A 14,875-nucleotide genomic window follows, 5' to 3' on the forward strand; every position below is an offset into this window, starting at 1 on the left:
TGTGCTTTTACAATGGATGTAATGAGGAAGGAATTATGGAGGGTGATGAGATGGTATTATATATCATATTTCTCTATGCTAGATTTATTAAAGAAAATGAAATTCAGAGGGATACGGTAAAAACTCTCCATTACTTGTCACTTGTCTAACCCAGAAAGGGGTGCAGCCCTGCCCAGAATTAAAATCACAGAATTCCTTATGTCTGCAGAAATCTCCCATCTTGGCTGCTGATTGGCTGAAGAGGTCTGCATTAAGCCAAAAGCCTGGTGGGACGAGCAGACCTGTACTTAAAGGAGTACTCCTGGCAAAGGTTAAAACACAGGGCAGGGTGTGGTGGGAACATAACAACAAAGTCATACTTACCTGTCTTGGTGCCCCCACAGCATTACCAGATCAATGTCAGCCTCCAGTTCTCTAAATCTCCTGGGTTCCCCTGTTTTTACAACACCAGAGATACTGCCCGCTTAGACAGTCAATGACTGCAGAAGTGTCCCCACTAATTGACTAAGTGGTCATTTCTGAGCGGTGCAGTGCTGTCCCAGGATTAGGAGATACAGGAAATTGGTGGGTGACTGTCAGCAGTACAGCTGCGCTGCAGGGGCACCAGGATAGGTAAGTATCACTTTATTATTATGCTCCCAACACCCCCTGCCCTGTTTTTTTTTTTACTTTGCCCAGTGTACCCCTTTCAAAAGTGACATTGTCCCAATAAGGAAAATAAGTTATGCCCATTTTTATGCTGCTGTTTATTATTCGCTTATCTAGTCTGAAACTGGATAGGGAAGACACCACAACACAACAACACTGGATGTGGTGACATGTTATTACCTAATACCAGGCTAAGCTTCTCCCAGTAGGAGCTACCGTCCAAGGGCTGCAGAGGCTGATAGAGCTGATGAGCGTCTGGAAGTTGCTGCACAGTCTGTGAGATGAGATCCAGCAGCACGGACCTTGTGGTTTCAAAGAAAGTGCTGTTCTGATCCCCTAATATCTGGTTCACTCCCAGGGACAAACAAGGGGTAAGCAGGCTCAAATTAAACTCCTACATGGGAAGGAAGAAGCCAGGTTAATGTAACACACCTAACTCTGAAAACAACAACAGTTTGACTTTGTTCATTTTGTCTTTGATTGTTTCCAAGCTTTTAAAAAATTTTTTAGGCAAGAATAGTGCAATATAGTGCATAAAGCCCAGAAGTCCAATGAAACAGTGATGGATGCTATTATAATGAATGAGCTGCATCATGTAAGACATACCTTGCTAGCTATGAAGGAGAGACGCTCAGATGGAGGAATTCTATTCACCAATTCTGCTCCTTCCAGCAGCGCAGAATCTGAGTGTGTATAACACTGTGATCGTACCAGAGACACATACCAGGCCTGTCATGAGAGGTGAAAGAAAATAATATACAGCATTGCTAAATGTAAAAAAAAAACCAAAGGGTTGTCCAGTCTTAGAAAAACATGGCCGCTTTCTTCTAGAGCACAGGTGTCAAAGTCAGGCTCTCCAGCTATTGCAAAACTAAAATTCCCATCATGACTGGACAGCCAAAGCTTTAGCTGTCCAGGCAGGATGGGAATTGTAGTTTTGTAACAGCTGAAGGCCCGAGCTTGACACCTGTGTTCTAGAGACAGCACCACTCCTGCCCTTATTTGGGTGTGGTTTTCCAAATCAGTTCCATTGAAGTGGATGGAGCTGAACTGTAATACTACCCGCAACCTGAGTAGAGAATTTACAGTAATAACAAAAGGAAAGTGATTCATTACCTCTGGAATTCCTGCCTTTAGGAGACTGGACCTGGATTTCTGGTAAGTACAGCTTTGTTTTACAGCATGATAACAACAACAAAATAATGAATGTATATTGGAAACTTGCTTTATATCACATCTACTTCTGATTTAGATTTTGAAAATTTTAACGACAGTGACAATAAGTATAAAACCAACTGGATGCCTCCTTGGATTAAGAACAGTTATAGTAGCATATATTGGATAGTCCTTCTGAAGGTTCATAATTAGAGATGAGCGAACCTCGAGCATACTCGAGTCGATCCGAACCCGAACGTTCGGCATTTGATTAGCGGTGGCTGCTGAACTTGGATAAAGCTCTAAGGCTATATGGAAAACATGGATATAGTCATTGGCTGTATCCATGTTTTCCATACAACCTTGGACCTTTATCCAAGGTCAGCAGCCCCAGCTAATCAAATACCGAACGTTCGGGTTCGGATCGACTCAAACCCGGTTCGCTCATCTCTATTCATAATCCTTTAGGTTTTATTTATGTTCCCCTGAACCAAGTCCAAAATGTTACCATTTTTATTTTTTTGTTACACAGTTTTGATACTGGGTCTCAAGTTTGGCAATATCAGAACATCGCTGACTGGTTGTACTCAAGCCTACACCATTCCATGTAAGCCTGTGTATGTAATTTGCAGTCTGTAAATCCAATGTACACAAGCGCCCACCTCATCGGGTTCCAACGTCTCCAGCCGTGGAGGATTTTCCCCGTCCAGCGGGTGAGAGGTTACTACAGGTAATGGGCTGACGGTCCTCTGGGGCCCACAGTTGACCTAAATCTGTCAGCAGAGAATAAAGTCTTTGGTGCCTGAAGAAGAAACAGTTTAAAATAATAAGTTATCACAGGTTATGATAAACGCGATAATGTGTTATCAAGAGGCTTATGATGGTTAGGACACACGTTCAGCTCTTTCCATAAATCCCACAGACTTCAATAGAGAATGCTGCGCAGCCTTCTCTATACTGTCTTCTATGGGAGAGCATTCAGCCTGAACTTGAGAAGAGGTGAGGGGGTCACCGGTGGGACCTACAGCTATCATGCATTTTTGTCACAATTATCATCAGAATACCTCTTCAATGGGTGATCCAGTACAAAATGGACCAGGACAGGCCAAGAATATTGAAACAGCTGGTTCCAGCACTCCAGCTATCTGAAGAGAATGCAGTGCTTCTCTAAGGGCTGCAGCATCTTCAGTGTTTACCTGAGCTGCAAGTCCATATGTACTCGCAAGCTGCTATCATGGGAGGCCAGTGGTCAATCACACTGGTATTCCTACAGAACGTGATCACTATATCAAACACATAGTGCTGGCTCTCAACAGTGAGAATCCAGTACTGTAAAATGTATAGTGTGGTGCCATGGCGTAGAGCAGTGACGCTCTACTGAAACGAATAATGTGGGACACACATATTATTAGAAATAGGAGCGATCTCTGATGCCATTGTTAACTATAGAAACTCGTGAATGATGTTTGGGGAGCTGTTCTGGCACAATGAGGGCACAGTCACTACATATAATCGGTGGAAGGCTCTAATAATAAAGTATATTGCATGTCTTTGCCAGCCACCCTACCTCCTACATAATTATAAGGTTAATACAAGCTCCAGTCACACAGTTATAGGCTGTGTGTGTGACAACAAAGTGATCATCTGGGTCCCTGGGCAGCTGAATGGGAGCCTTTGGTATACAAGAATTACACATTTATTTAGGATTACCTTTGTGCCAATCCACTGCTCTGCAGATACTCCTGCATCCTGTCCAATTCTTCTACAGGCAGCTGACACATGCTATTCTGTAAGGAAATAACGCATATCTGTAAGGGTAGAATGTAACAGAGCTCTGTAACCACCTGCCTATAGACAGTCCAGCATGGCCTATGGGCATTTGAAGACGTTATAAAAATGGTTATAAACTGTGCAGTAATAACACGTTGGGCATGGGGGACACCTTCCCTTTACCTGTGGAGTAGCAGCCAGCAGCATTTCCACCCGACGACACGCCAGTGTATCCACCATGCGAGCCAGCACACGGAACGGAGTGCACAGAAGCTTATCGATATACAGCATTAACACCGCGCCAGACTGGCTGAGGTGAATGCCTTCTAGACACTGCAGAGTTTTCTTCAGGAGGCTGGCTAAGGGATGAAGAAGAAGAGACTATGAGGTTCCAGATAATTTTTTTGTTTTCTTAAGGTTTATAAATTTTAGATCACAAACTTCAAGCCTATTGTAAGGCTCCGTTCACACTGAGCAAAACTGGAAGAATCCCGCCAGCCTCCGTGTCATAATGTCACATGTCCATTCTTCAGCGTGGAGAGAGGAGGCGCGAGCCTCCCATAGACTGTCATTAGGACACAGAGGCTGGCGGGATTCCAGTAGTTTTGCTCCGTGTGAACGGAGCCTAATACATACCCATTATTGGATCTGCTTGAGAAAAGCAGATAGAAAAACTGCTGCAAAAGAGGTAAGCTTCCTGCAGTGTTATATAGCGCTGACATATGTAGTAGCACTGCACAGAGATTACCAGAGCTTGCTCTCTCTATAGGGGCTCTCAATCTAACCTATGTATCTGGGATGTTTTGCTGGATGATATAAATGTAAGTGGGTTTGTGGTTGGACAATTGGCAATTAAGTAATGTGAAATCTGGAGTAGATTTGTGCTGTTCTGGCCAAATGAATATCGGAAAGGCCGCATTTGTTGCTTGGCATTGCAATGCAGTAACCTTTAAAACAGCCTTGCTTGTACTTGGCACGCCGCTGCTATAAAATGCCCTGGGAGAGGGGGAATAGATATTTATTATTGTGACCTTCCACTAGGCTACATCGTGCCTGTTGTGTTCCCAAACTTTACATGTAAAAGAATTGGATATGTATTACATTCTACTTATAAGAAACAGATCACTGATCTCAGGGAGACCAGCTAAAGAAAACACTGTTGGCTGCCGGCTAAAGCGCACAATACAGGGAAATCCTAGGTGCATTGCTCCCTGGGAAATGCAAACAAGCAAAATGAGCCCATGGAGCGTAATTTAAGAGTCTGAAAACACAGAACTAGCCAGAATCCTGCTCCACACTGATGAGGGGCAACACCCTGAAACAACTGTCTGTGGATGGATACCTGGCCTTGGTTTTTACCTTGTCATTATATTGACTTGTAGGACCACTTAATATGGTGGTTTCCCTACAGGAGCCACCCCTTGGCTGGGTCCTTCCCGGAGGGATATGTGGCTAGTCCTGTGTTTTAAGACTCTTACATAAGGCTCCATGGGCTCTTTTTTTGTACACAACGTAATTTAGAGATCATCAGCTCCAGATTGTGCACCTACCATTGGAGTTCCAGCTGTTGCCAGACACACATTTAGTGCAGGAAAATGCACTAGGTGGGTGGCAATCTAATGCAAAGGCCAGGTAGCCCTCTAGATCAGTGCTTCTCAAACTGTGAGGCGGGCCTCACCAGTGAGGCGCCCCCTAGTTGTTGGTGAGGCCCAGCTGAGGAGTCAGTATTCACAAAAGTGACTATAAGCTGTACAGTTCTTTCCCTAAATGCAACAAACTCTGTTTAAGGAACATTATTGACTCATTTTGTGCTTATTTAATGTTATACAGAGGTTAGGAGACAAATGAAGGGTAGACTGAGCAATAGTTTTTATCTTTGCATGGACTTCTATCACAGATGGTGAGGCCCAGCATCTTCTTGGTCAGTCTGGTGAGGCCCAGGCACTATTTAGTCTATTAGGTGAGGCTCCAATAGAAAAAGTTTGAGAAGCACTGCCCTAGATCAAAGATGTCAAATTCTTGGCCCTAGAGTTGTTGCAAAACTACAAATCCCATCATGCCTGGACAGCTTAAAGCGACTCTGTACCCACAATCTGACCCCCCTAACCTCTTGTACAGTTGGATAGCTGCTTTTAATCCAAGATCTGTCCTGGGGTCCGTTCGTCAGGTGATGCAGTTATTGTCTTAAAGAACAACTTTTAAACTTGCAGCCCTGTGTCAAATTGGCATGGCCTAGTGTGTGTGCGCCCTAGGATTACAACACCCCTCCATCCCTCCCCCCCATCATTAGGAACCCCCCAGGCAGGATTTTTCCTATTCCTCACCTGTCTGGACACTGCACAGGTGCCTTAATGAACCAGCACATGTGCAGTGTTCACACAGGTGATGAATAGCAGAAATTGTTCTAGTGGCATTCCTAATGAGGAGGAGGGCGGGTAGGAGGGACGGAGAGGTGTTACAATCCTAGGAAATAGGCTACACCAATTTGACACAGGGCTACAAGTTTAAAAGTTGTTTATTTAGAACAATAACTGCATCACCTACCGAACAGACCCCTGTTTTCCAGGACTCCCTACAGCTGCATCCAACTTCTTTAGAAACCGGTAATCATATCCTGTACGCTCTGGTTCGGACAAACCCGAGCGTGCTTGAGGTTCGTCCTTCTCTAATGAAGATGACACATTTCTTCACTAACATGCCTATCTGACTGTATGTGTATGGTACATAGAGGGAGGTTTTGGCCAACAGGAGGCAGCACTGTCATACAGCTGTGCTCAGCCAAGAGTAAGGCTACATTATACAGTATTACATCCATCTAGGATTGGATGCAAGGATTACAAGCTACAGATCATTGGAGACACTGACTGGTCATAAATAGAGCTTTGCCTTTAAAAAAAAATTTTTGCCCTCACTAGTATTTATCACTTATCCAGGATTGGAGATAAATGTGTGATCTCCAAGACCTTCATCGATCAAGAGAAGACTGCTCCTAAAGTGCCTTATGTAAAAAGAGCAGAAGGGAGCTGCCCCAACTTACTGTTTTTGGAAACAATATTAAACATGATCTTCAGTTCCATAGCAGTGAATGGAGCGGTGGTTACACTACCACCTCATTTACAAGGAGTACTTAGGTACTGTTGTCCTCTCGTTAAAGTGGGTATATGTACCCACATAAATGCTGCTAGTGGGCCAACTCATATAAAGCTATTACTGTTGTTTAAATAAACTTCTGACATGTTGCACTGACATAAAAAGCAAAAAAAATGGCCAGCAAGCCAATGCCTCTGTTTATACTGTGCAGGTTGTCTGTGGCTAAAATACTGACAAAAAACTTTAGACAGCTCCAATCATTAGCTGGAATTGTGGGAGACAGGTTCCATAGATTTATAATGGTGCACGTTCCTAGCAATCGGTCAGACTAAATGTCAATTCGGGGAGTGAAGTGCTCTGCGGGTGATGTCTAACAGTCAGAGGAGGTCTCAGCACTGAGGCTCCAACCAATAACATTTTTTGACGTGTTTGTATGACATGTCAAAAGTTTATTTAAATGCCAGAAACACTTTAAGTGAACAATGTAGAGATGTTAATAGGCAGGTCTACTTTCACTGAGATTTATTTTGTACAATTACCTCAGCTGATCCTTGGCAATGCACAACATGCTGCCAAGAAGCAGCTGGTATTTTAGGTTGCAAAGGCAAAGCATGGTATTTCTCGTGCGTCTTATTGGGGGACACAGACACCGTGGGTATAGGCTGCTGCCACTAGGAGGCTGACACTAAGAAAAAACAAACAAGTCGGCCCCTCCCAGCAGGCTATACCCGCCCACTGGCACTGAGCTAATTCAGTTTAGCTTTAGTGTCAGTAGGAGGCAGACGCAGGTCTGGTTGCTCCAGACCAGTTTCTGCTTGTGTTTTTTTCTGTAAATTTAACTCTTTCTTTTTACAGGTCGGGGCACGGTGGGTCATTTAAAGACTCACCCTGATCCCCCCCTCATGCAACCAGGGCACAGACCCTAACTGGAAAGGGGCTGTTTACCCTAGGTTGCCACCCGGCCGGACCCAGCGCCCAGGACACAGACTAGCCCTGCTGTCTGTTTGCTCCTTATGCGGACTTGCTCCGCCAGCCCCTGCCCGCCCAGCCCCCCAAAGCTGCGCGCGGCAGCGCGGCACAGTGCCGGCAGAAGATCCTATGGGCTTCAGAGGGGTAAGTAGTTCCTCCCCGGCTCTCTCTTCCCTCCCTCCCGTGGGTTGTACGGGTCCCCCGGTCCCCTCCAGCGGACGCCGCCCCCGCCCGCCGCCCTCTCCCGCCGCCCCCCTACGGCGGCCCCCTCACATGCGCTTCCGGCTCCCGTGTCCCCCGCATCCTCTTGCGGCGTTCCGGTCTTACTACCGTCACCGCATGCGGGGGTCGGGTCCTGGGATGCCGGTCTTGTAGGTGCCGGGTGCGGGGCCTCCTCTTCTCCTACGGGCCGCGACTTCCGGGGTCCGGCCCGTGACTTCCGGTTTCGCGGCCTCCTCTGTCCGCACGCCGCTCTTCCCGGTCTTTTTTTGTATTTCCCGCGCGCGGTCTTCTCTCCCGCGCGGGCCGACGCCTGACGTCACCACGCACGCACGTGACGCGTCACTCCGCTCGTGACGCGCTCCTGTGCAGCCCGGTCGGTACAGCAGACTGCAGCTCCCCGGTCGCAAGAGCCCTCATTCTGTGGGACTACAGCCCCCAGCCTGCCGTTCCTGGCCAGCTTCTTCTGCTCATCTTGCCCTCAGCAGCCGTCCTGTGTCCTGACCGGACCTCGGCCTTTTTTTGTCCGGATTTGTCTGGTAAGGCCTCTCTGGGACTCTTATGCCTAGTTGTTTTTTCTATTACTGTCCTGCCCGGCTAGCTCAGTCGGTAGAGCATGAGACTCTTAATCTCAGGGTCGTGGGTTCGAGTTCCACTGACAGACGCACTGAGTCCTTAGCTAAGTCAGCTTTTGAGGCCGCTGGCTCCTCTCTCCTTCCCACACTTGCTTCCACTTGGGTGTCTAAGTCCATTTCAGTGTGGGCTAAGCAACTGAGGGACGGCCTTACATCTGGCGTATCGGCCGAGGACTTGGCCGACCTCGCCCAACAGGTTCAGGACGCGGCTCAGTACCTCTGTTCGGCTTCTCTGGACGCTGCAGCCTGTTCGGCTTTTGCGTCGGCCAATATTGTAGCCATTCGCCGGTCCTTGTGGCTTCGGGAGTGGCGGGCTGACAACGCTTCCAAGCGTTCTCTCACCAGTCTTCCTTTTGCGGGCTCTCGTCTCTTCGGGAAACGTCTGGATGACATAATTTCCGATGCCACGGGGGGGAAGAGTACCAATCTTCCCCAGCAGCGCCCCAAGCGTCAGGATCCCCGTCGCAAACCAGGCTCCTTTCGTTCCTTTTCGGTCGCTTCCGCCGTCTCGCTCCGGAAAGTCGGCGGCCCCTCAGAACAAAAGGTCCGGTTTCTCTAAGAACCGTTCTTCCTGGCAGGCGCGATCTGCCGCCTCCCGCCCACCCTTTAAGCCTGGCACCTCCAAGCCCTCCTCCTCCTGAAGGTTTTCCTCCACCCGGATCTCCTCAGGTGGGCGGCCGCCTCCTGTTGTTCCGGGAGGTCTGGCTTGCTCATGTTCAGGACGCCTGGGTGCGAGAACTGATCTCACAGGGTTACAAGATCGAGTTCGTTTCCGTTCCCCGCGATCGTTTTTTTCCTTTCTCGTCCTCCCAGGTCCCCTGCCCTGGCGGACGGTTTTTTCCAGGCCATCCCTTCCCTCCTCTCGAAGGGAGTGATTGTTCGCGTCCCTCCTCTTCAACGGTTCCGCGGGTTCTATTCGAACCTATTCGTGGTTCCGAAGAGGGACGGTTCGGTGCGTCCAATTCTAGACCTCAAGCGTCTGAATCGTCACGTCCGACTATCTCACTTCCGGATGGAGTCCCTGCGTTCTGTGATCGCATCTCTGGAGCCAGGCGAGTTTCTTTCTTCGGTGGATATTCAGGACGCGTATCTTCACGTGCCGATTTATCCTCCTCATCAACGTTTCCTGCGTTTTGCAGTAGGGGAAGAGCATTATCAGTTTGTGGCTCTTCCGTTCGGCCTGGCTTCGGCTCCGCGGGTTTTCACGAAGACCATGGCGGCTGTCATGGCTCTTCTTCGGGCTCGAGGTGTCTCAGTAACTCCTTACTTGGACGACATACTCGTCAAAGCCCCATCCAAGGACCAGAATTTAGAGAGCCTCCACATCACCCTGGATACGCTCTCCCGCTTCGGTTGGCTGCTCAACCGTTCCAAGTCCTCCCTGGTCCCTGCCCAGTCCATCGTTTTTCTGGGGATGCGGTTGGATTCAGTACAGGCCCCGCGTTTTCCTTCCAGAGGACAAGTTGCAGTCCCTTCAGGCCAATATCAGAGCTCTTTGCAGCCACCGCCCTGTGTCCATACGTTCCTGTATGAGGGTTCTGGGAAGATGGTGGCGTCTATGGAGGCGATCCCTTTTGCCCAGTTTCATTCCCGCCCCCTGCAGCTCTTCCTGCTGTCACGGTGGGACAGGTCACTCCCCTCTCTAGATCGGAGGGTGAAACTACCCGGCTCGCCTCCGCCAAGACCTTCAGTGGTGGTTGCGGTCTCCGAGCCTCTCTCTGGGTCGCTCCTTCCTTCCCGTTCATTGGCAGATTGTGACCACCGATGCCAGCCTGCGGGGCTGGGGAGGGGTTTGGAACGATCTGACGGTTCAGGGAACCTGGTCGGCCAAGGAAGCTTGCCTCCCCATCAACATCCTCGAACTGCGGGCGATTCGGCTCTCCCTTCTGCACTGGCAGACACAGCTCCACGGTCTCCCCGTTCGGGTGCAGACAGACAACGCCACTGCAGTGGCTTATGTGAATCATCAGGGCGGGACCCGCAGCAAGGCCGCCATGATGGAAGTGGCGCTGATCCTCTCCTGGGCGGAGGAAACCGTGCTTGCCTTGTCCGCTGTTCACATTCCGGGTGTAGACAACTGGATGGCCGACTATCTGAGTCGTGCACGGGTGGATCCAGGGGAATGGACCCTGCATCCCGAGGTGTTCTCCCAGATCTGTCGCAGGTGGGGGACACCGGATGTGGATCTGATGGCGTCTCGCTTCAACCACAGACTGCCGAAGTTCGTCTGCCGGACGAGGGACCCTCTGGCTCTGGCCTCGGACGCCTTGGTGATTCCCTGGCGTCGGTTCAGCCTCCCTTACATCTTTCCTCCTCTCCCGCTTCTGCCGCGGGTGGTGAGAAAGATAAAGTCGGAAGGACTTCCGGTAATCCTCGTGGCCCCGGACTGGCCACGGCGCGCCTGGTACACGGATCTCGTGAACCTCGCCGCCGACGTCCCCTGGCGTCTACCAGACCGACCGGATCTTCTCACTCAAGGTCCGCTCTGCCACCCGCGTTTAGCCACGCTACGTTTGACGGCGTGGCTGTTGAAACCTGGATTCTGAAATCACGTGGTTTCTCTGATGCGGTCATTAGGACCATGATCAGGGCCCGGAAGCCTGCATCGGCAAGGATTTATTATCGTTGTTGGAAGGCTTTCCTCCGTCACTGTGAGGCCTGTTCTGCGCCTCCACTTCCCTTTTCTCTGGCGCAACTCCTGGCCTTCCTCCAGGCAGGTCTGGACGCAGGCTTAGCTCTGAGCTCTCTTAAGGGCCAGGTTTCTGCCCTTTCAGTTTTTTTCCAGAGACCATTGGCGTCAGTTCCTCAAGTCAGGACTTTTCTCCAAGGAGTGGCGCGCATTGCACCTCCTTATCGGCACCCAGTTCCCCCGTGGGATCTGAATCTCGTCCTGGATGCTATGCAGTCCCCTCCGTTTGAGCCCCTCCGGGAAGTGCCTTTGGCCATCTTGTCCTTTAAGGTGGCTTTCCTGGTGGCGGTTACGTCTGTCCGGAGGATTTCGGAATTGGCAGCCCTTTCTTGCCGCCCTCCCCTGCTGGTGTTGCACCAGGACAAGGCGGGTACTTAGGCCCGTGGCTTCTTTCAGCCCAAGGTGGTTTCGCCTTTCCACCTCAACGAAGATATTGTTCTTCCCTCTTTCTGCCCGGCCCCCTCTCATCCAAGGGAGCGCGCGCTCCACAAGCTGGATGTGGTTCGCGCCCTGCGCATCTATCTCTCCAGGACAAAGTCTCTTCGACACTCGGACTCACTCTTTGTCATCCCTGAGGGTCCTCGAAAGGGGTCAGCAGCGTCTAAGGCGACCCTGGCTCGCTGGGTCCGCTCCGCCATCGCTCAGGCTTACCGGAGTAAGGGTAAGTCGCCCCCGTTCCGGATTGCAGCTCACTCGACTCGTTCGGTTGGGGCTTCCTGGGCCATTCGTCATGGGGCCTCAGCTCTTCAACTCTGCAAGGCCGCCACGTGGTCCTCGCTGCACACCTTTTCTAGGTTTTACCGTGTGGACACGTTTGCATCGGCCGATGCGAGTCTGGGCCGCATGGTCTTGCAGGCAGCAGTGGCTTCTTCCTCTTCTTAGCTCCACTCTGTCTCTTCCACCCAAGGGACTGCTTTTGGACGTCCCACGGTGTCTGTGTCCCCCAATAAGACGCACGAGAAAGGAGGAGTTTTTACTCACCGTAAACTCTCTTTCTCGTAGTCTTCATTGGGGGACACAGCACCCACCCTCTGTTGTCTGATTAAGGTTGCCTGTTGGCCTGTGTTTTTTTCAGATTTTGAGTGTGGACTGTTTTTTCTTTATGGTTGTTTCGGCTCCTCCTACTGCTTTTCACTACTGAATTAGCTCAGTGCCAGTGGGCGGGTATAGCCTGCTGGGAGGGGCCGACTTGTTTTGTTTTTTCTTAGTGTCAGCCTCCTAGTGGCAGCAGCCTATACCCACGGTGTCTGTGTCCCCCAATGAAGACTACGAGAAAGAGAGTTACGGTGAGTAAAAACTCCTCCTTTATCATTCTAATCGTCCCTGCAAAGTAGCTATAACAATTCACACCATGTGAAGAAAACCACCATCTACTCTAATATAGAGTCTTAGGATAACACATAACTGTGCCTTTCTGCTGTATATATAAACATGTAATAACTGCACGTTGATGCACAGCAGGCTTTCCTTATGGGACAGTAAGAGAAATGAGATACTCACTGTTGCCAAGTTCTCACAGCGGGACTGGATTGCCTGGATGAAGAGGCCGCTGGCAGCAGAATTCCTATGTATTGCACTAATAAAGTCCTGCACGGGGGGTTCATGTGATAGGTTGATCAGATCCTGCACATGGTTCACGATCAGCCAGGTCAAATGCTCCGAGTCGTGCAAGTTCTGACACTAAAAGACAAAACATGAATCTTAAAGCATGCTAATAAATGACTGGTCTCGGGTGTTATTTTATAGGGTTGGACACTGCAGTATGTTATACCTAGCCAAACCTGTCATCACATGGTGATCATAAAGCTACATGGCATACAGTACAGCTATAGGGATGACATGCAGCATCAGCTGAATCATCCCCGTCCTGACAGGAGGGATGTGATAACCGTAAAGTATCATGACGGCTCTTTATAAAGACAAAGTAAAAGAAATGAAAACTGACAACCTCATCGTCTAATGAGCAGATTGCTTTCATCTACAGCTCCGAGTGACTGGCAGGCGTGACAGACCAGGGAAGATGTCAGATTACATTAGTATCTATGCTGCTTGTGGCATTTGGCAGCAATACTGCATTGGGTAAATGAAATGTGCACAGACTGGTTTCTATTGGTGAATGGGATTGATACGAGGCATAGTGTCGTGCTCCAAAACAACCCGTTAAACTAAGTAAACAAGAGACTATTGTGAGCATAGAAATACAATAGGATCCTTCTTAGGGCACAATTACATGGAGCGATAATCTGCCCGATCGCAGATTATCGCTCCATGTAATAAAGACAACGATCAGCGGGTCTTGAGGTCCTGAGCTATGATCATCGGCCACACCTCGCTATGTGTAATAGTGATGCATGGCTGACAGCGAACGAATGTGTGAAAAAAATAGTATACATGTTATCTCTCCAAGCTCCCAAGTTCCTTCCTGTATTCTCCGCGCTCCCCTCAGCCGGCGACGCAACTTTAGAGCAGTCTCTGAAGTGAAAAGTCGCTCAGCCAATCACTGGCCATGATGGGACCACCGTGGCCAGTGATTGGCTCAGCTGTCTGTCACGTCAGAGACCGCTCTGAAGTTGCACCAGCGGCTAAGGGGAGCGCGGAGAAGACAGGTAGGAACCTGGGAGCGTGGATAGGTAACATATATACTCTATTATTACACCTTTAAAGCAAGGATGGCACAGACATCGCTAACGAAAATATACATACAGCCCTTGCTGCACGATAATCGAGCCGCGTAATAGGCTCAGTAAACAAGCGCTGATCTAGCAGATCGGAATTTGTTTTCTATATTGATCAATCTGTCTAATACAGCCCTAAGTAAGGTCTTCTAAACACTCACCACATAGTCACAGAACAAGATGAGGGCACCCCTCCGGACTATCTCCCGATTACACATGCCAAGCTTGGCCTGGGATTCTGCCTCATCGCTGTCTGTGGAGATTTGAGGGCTCAGCAGCAGTTTGGTACTGGACAGGTTGTTTCGCCTTTATACAAAGATTACATTACATAGGTTAGTATTCATGTCAAGATTTTTTCCAGCTATAACACAAGTGTAAAGGGGACACTTCAATAATGCAAAATGCACTGATAAATTCAGTGCCAACTCCATGTGATGCTGCAGCTGTCAAAAATAAAAGAACCAAGACGAGTCTCCAATAAAACCAATGAGGACCTTTATAGGCAGGATCAACTGGAAAGAAGATCTGATAAAAACAAAAGCGCTAAAGCATACACGGACATAATCTGCATGATCTTGCATGTACTGAGCGCTCAGACAGGGAGAGAAATGAGCTGCCATTCTCTCCTCTAACTGCTCTGTCTATGAGACCAGGACACCCCTATAGACTTTCATTAGGACCCTGTACAAGTCATACGGCACAGAGCCCAGAGAACGTACTAAGGGCCCCATTACAAGGAGCTATAAATCGGGCGAATCGGACGATTATGACTCCGTGTAATAGAGACAACCATCAGCCGATGAAACCATCGGCTGATCGCTTCTTTAGGTCCAGACTTAAAATCATCGTCCGCTGACCGTGAATCACTATGTGTAATAGTGATGCGCAGCCGATGGCCAACGAACAAACCGTTTACATCACTTGTCCACATTTCCGGTGTTCTCCTGTTTTCTGCTACCTGTTTCCGCAGCTGCGGCTTCAGAGCAACCTGTCTGAGCTGACAGGCCGTTCAGCCGATCACTGGC

General features: G+C 49.2%; 1 protein-coding gene across 1 annotated transcript in view; it reads right to left on the reverse strand.

Annotated features, from left to right (window-relative positions):
- Positions 1–14,875, reverse strand: part of LOC138781408 (huntingtin-like) — a gene marked incomplete at its 5' end in the record, with an annotated part of 58,204 nt that overhangs the window by 22,958 nt on the left and 20,371 nt on the right. The window contains 8 exon segments of the mRNA XM_069956780.1: positions 829–1,042; positions 1,255–1,377; positions 2,466–2,549; positions 2,551–2,605; positions 3,514–3,590; positions 3,757–3,932; positions 12,672–12,855; positions 14,012–14,156. Of these exon segments, the coding sequence (XP_069812881.1) occupies positions 829–1,042; positions 1,255–1,377; positions 2,466–2,549; positions 2,551–2,605; positions 3,514–3,590; positions 3,757–3,932; positions 12,672–12,855; positions 14,012–14,156 (1,058 nt within the window).

The sequence above is a fragment of the Dendropsophus ebraccatus genome, unplaced genomic scaffold (assembly GCF_027789765.1).
Source record: "Dendropsophus ebraccatus isolate aDenEbr1 unplaced genomic scaffold, aDenEbr1.pat pat_scaffold_975_ctg1, whole genome shotgun sequence".
NCBI lineage: Eukaryota > Metazoa > Chordata > Amphibia > Anura > Hylidae > Dendropsophus > Dendropsophus ebraccatus.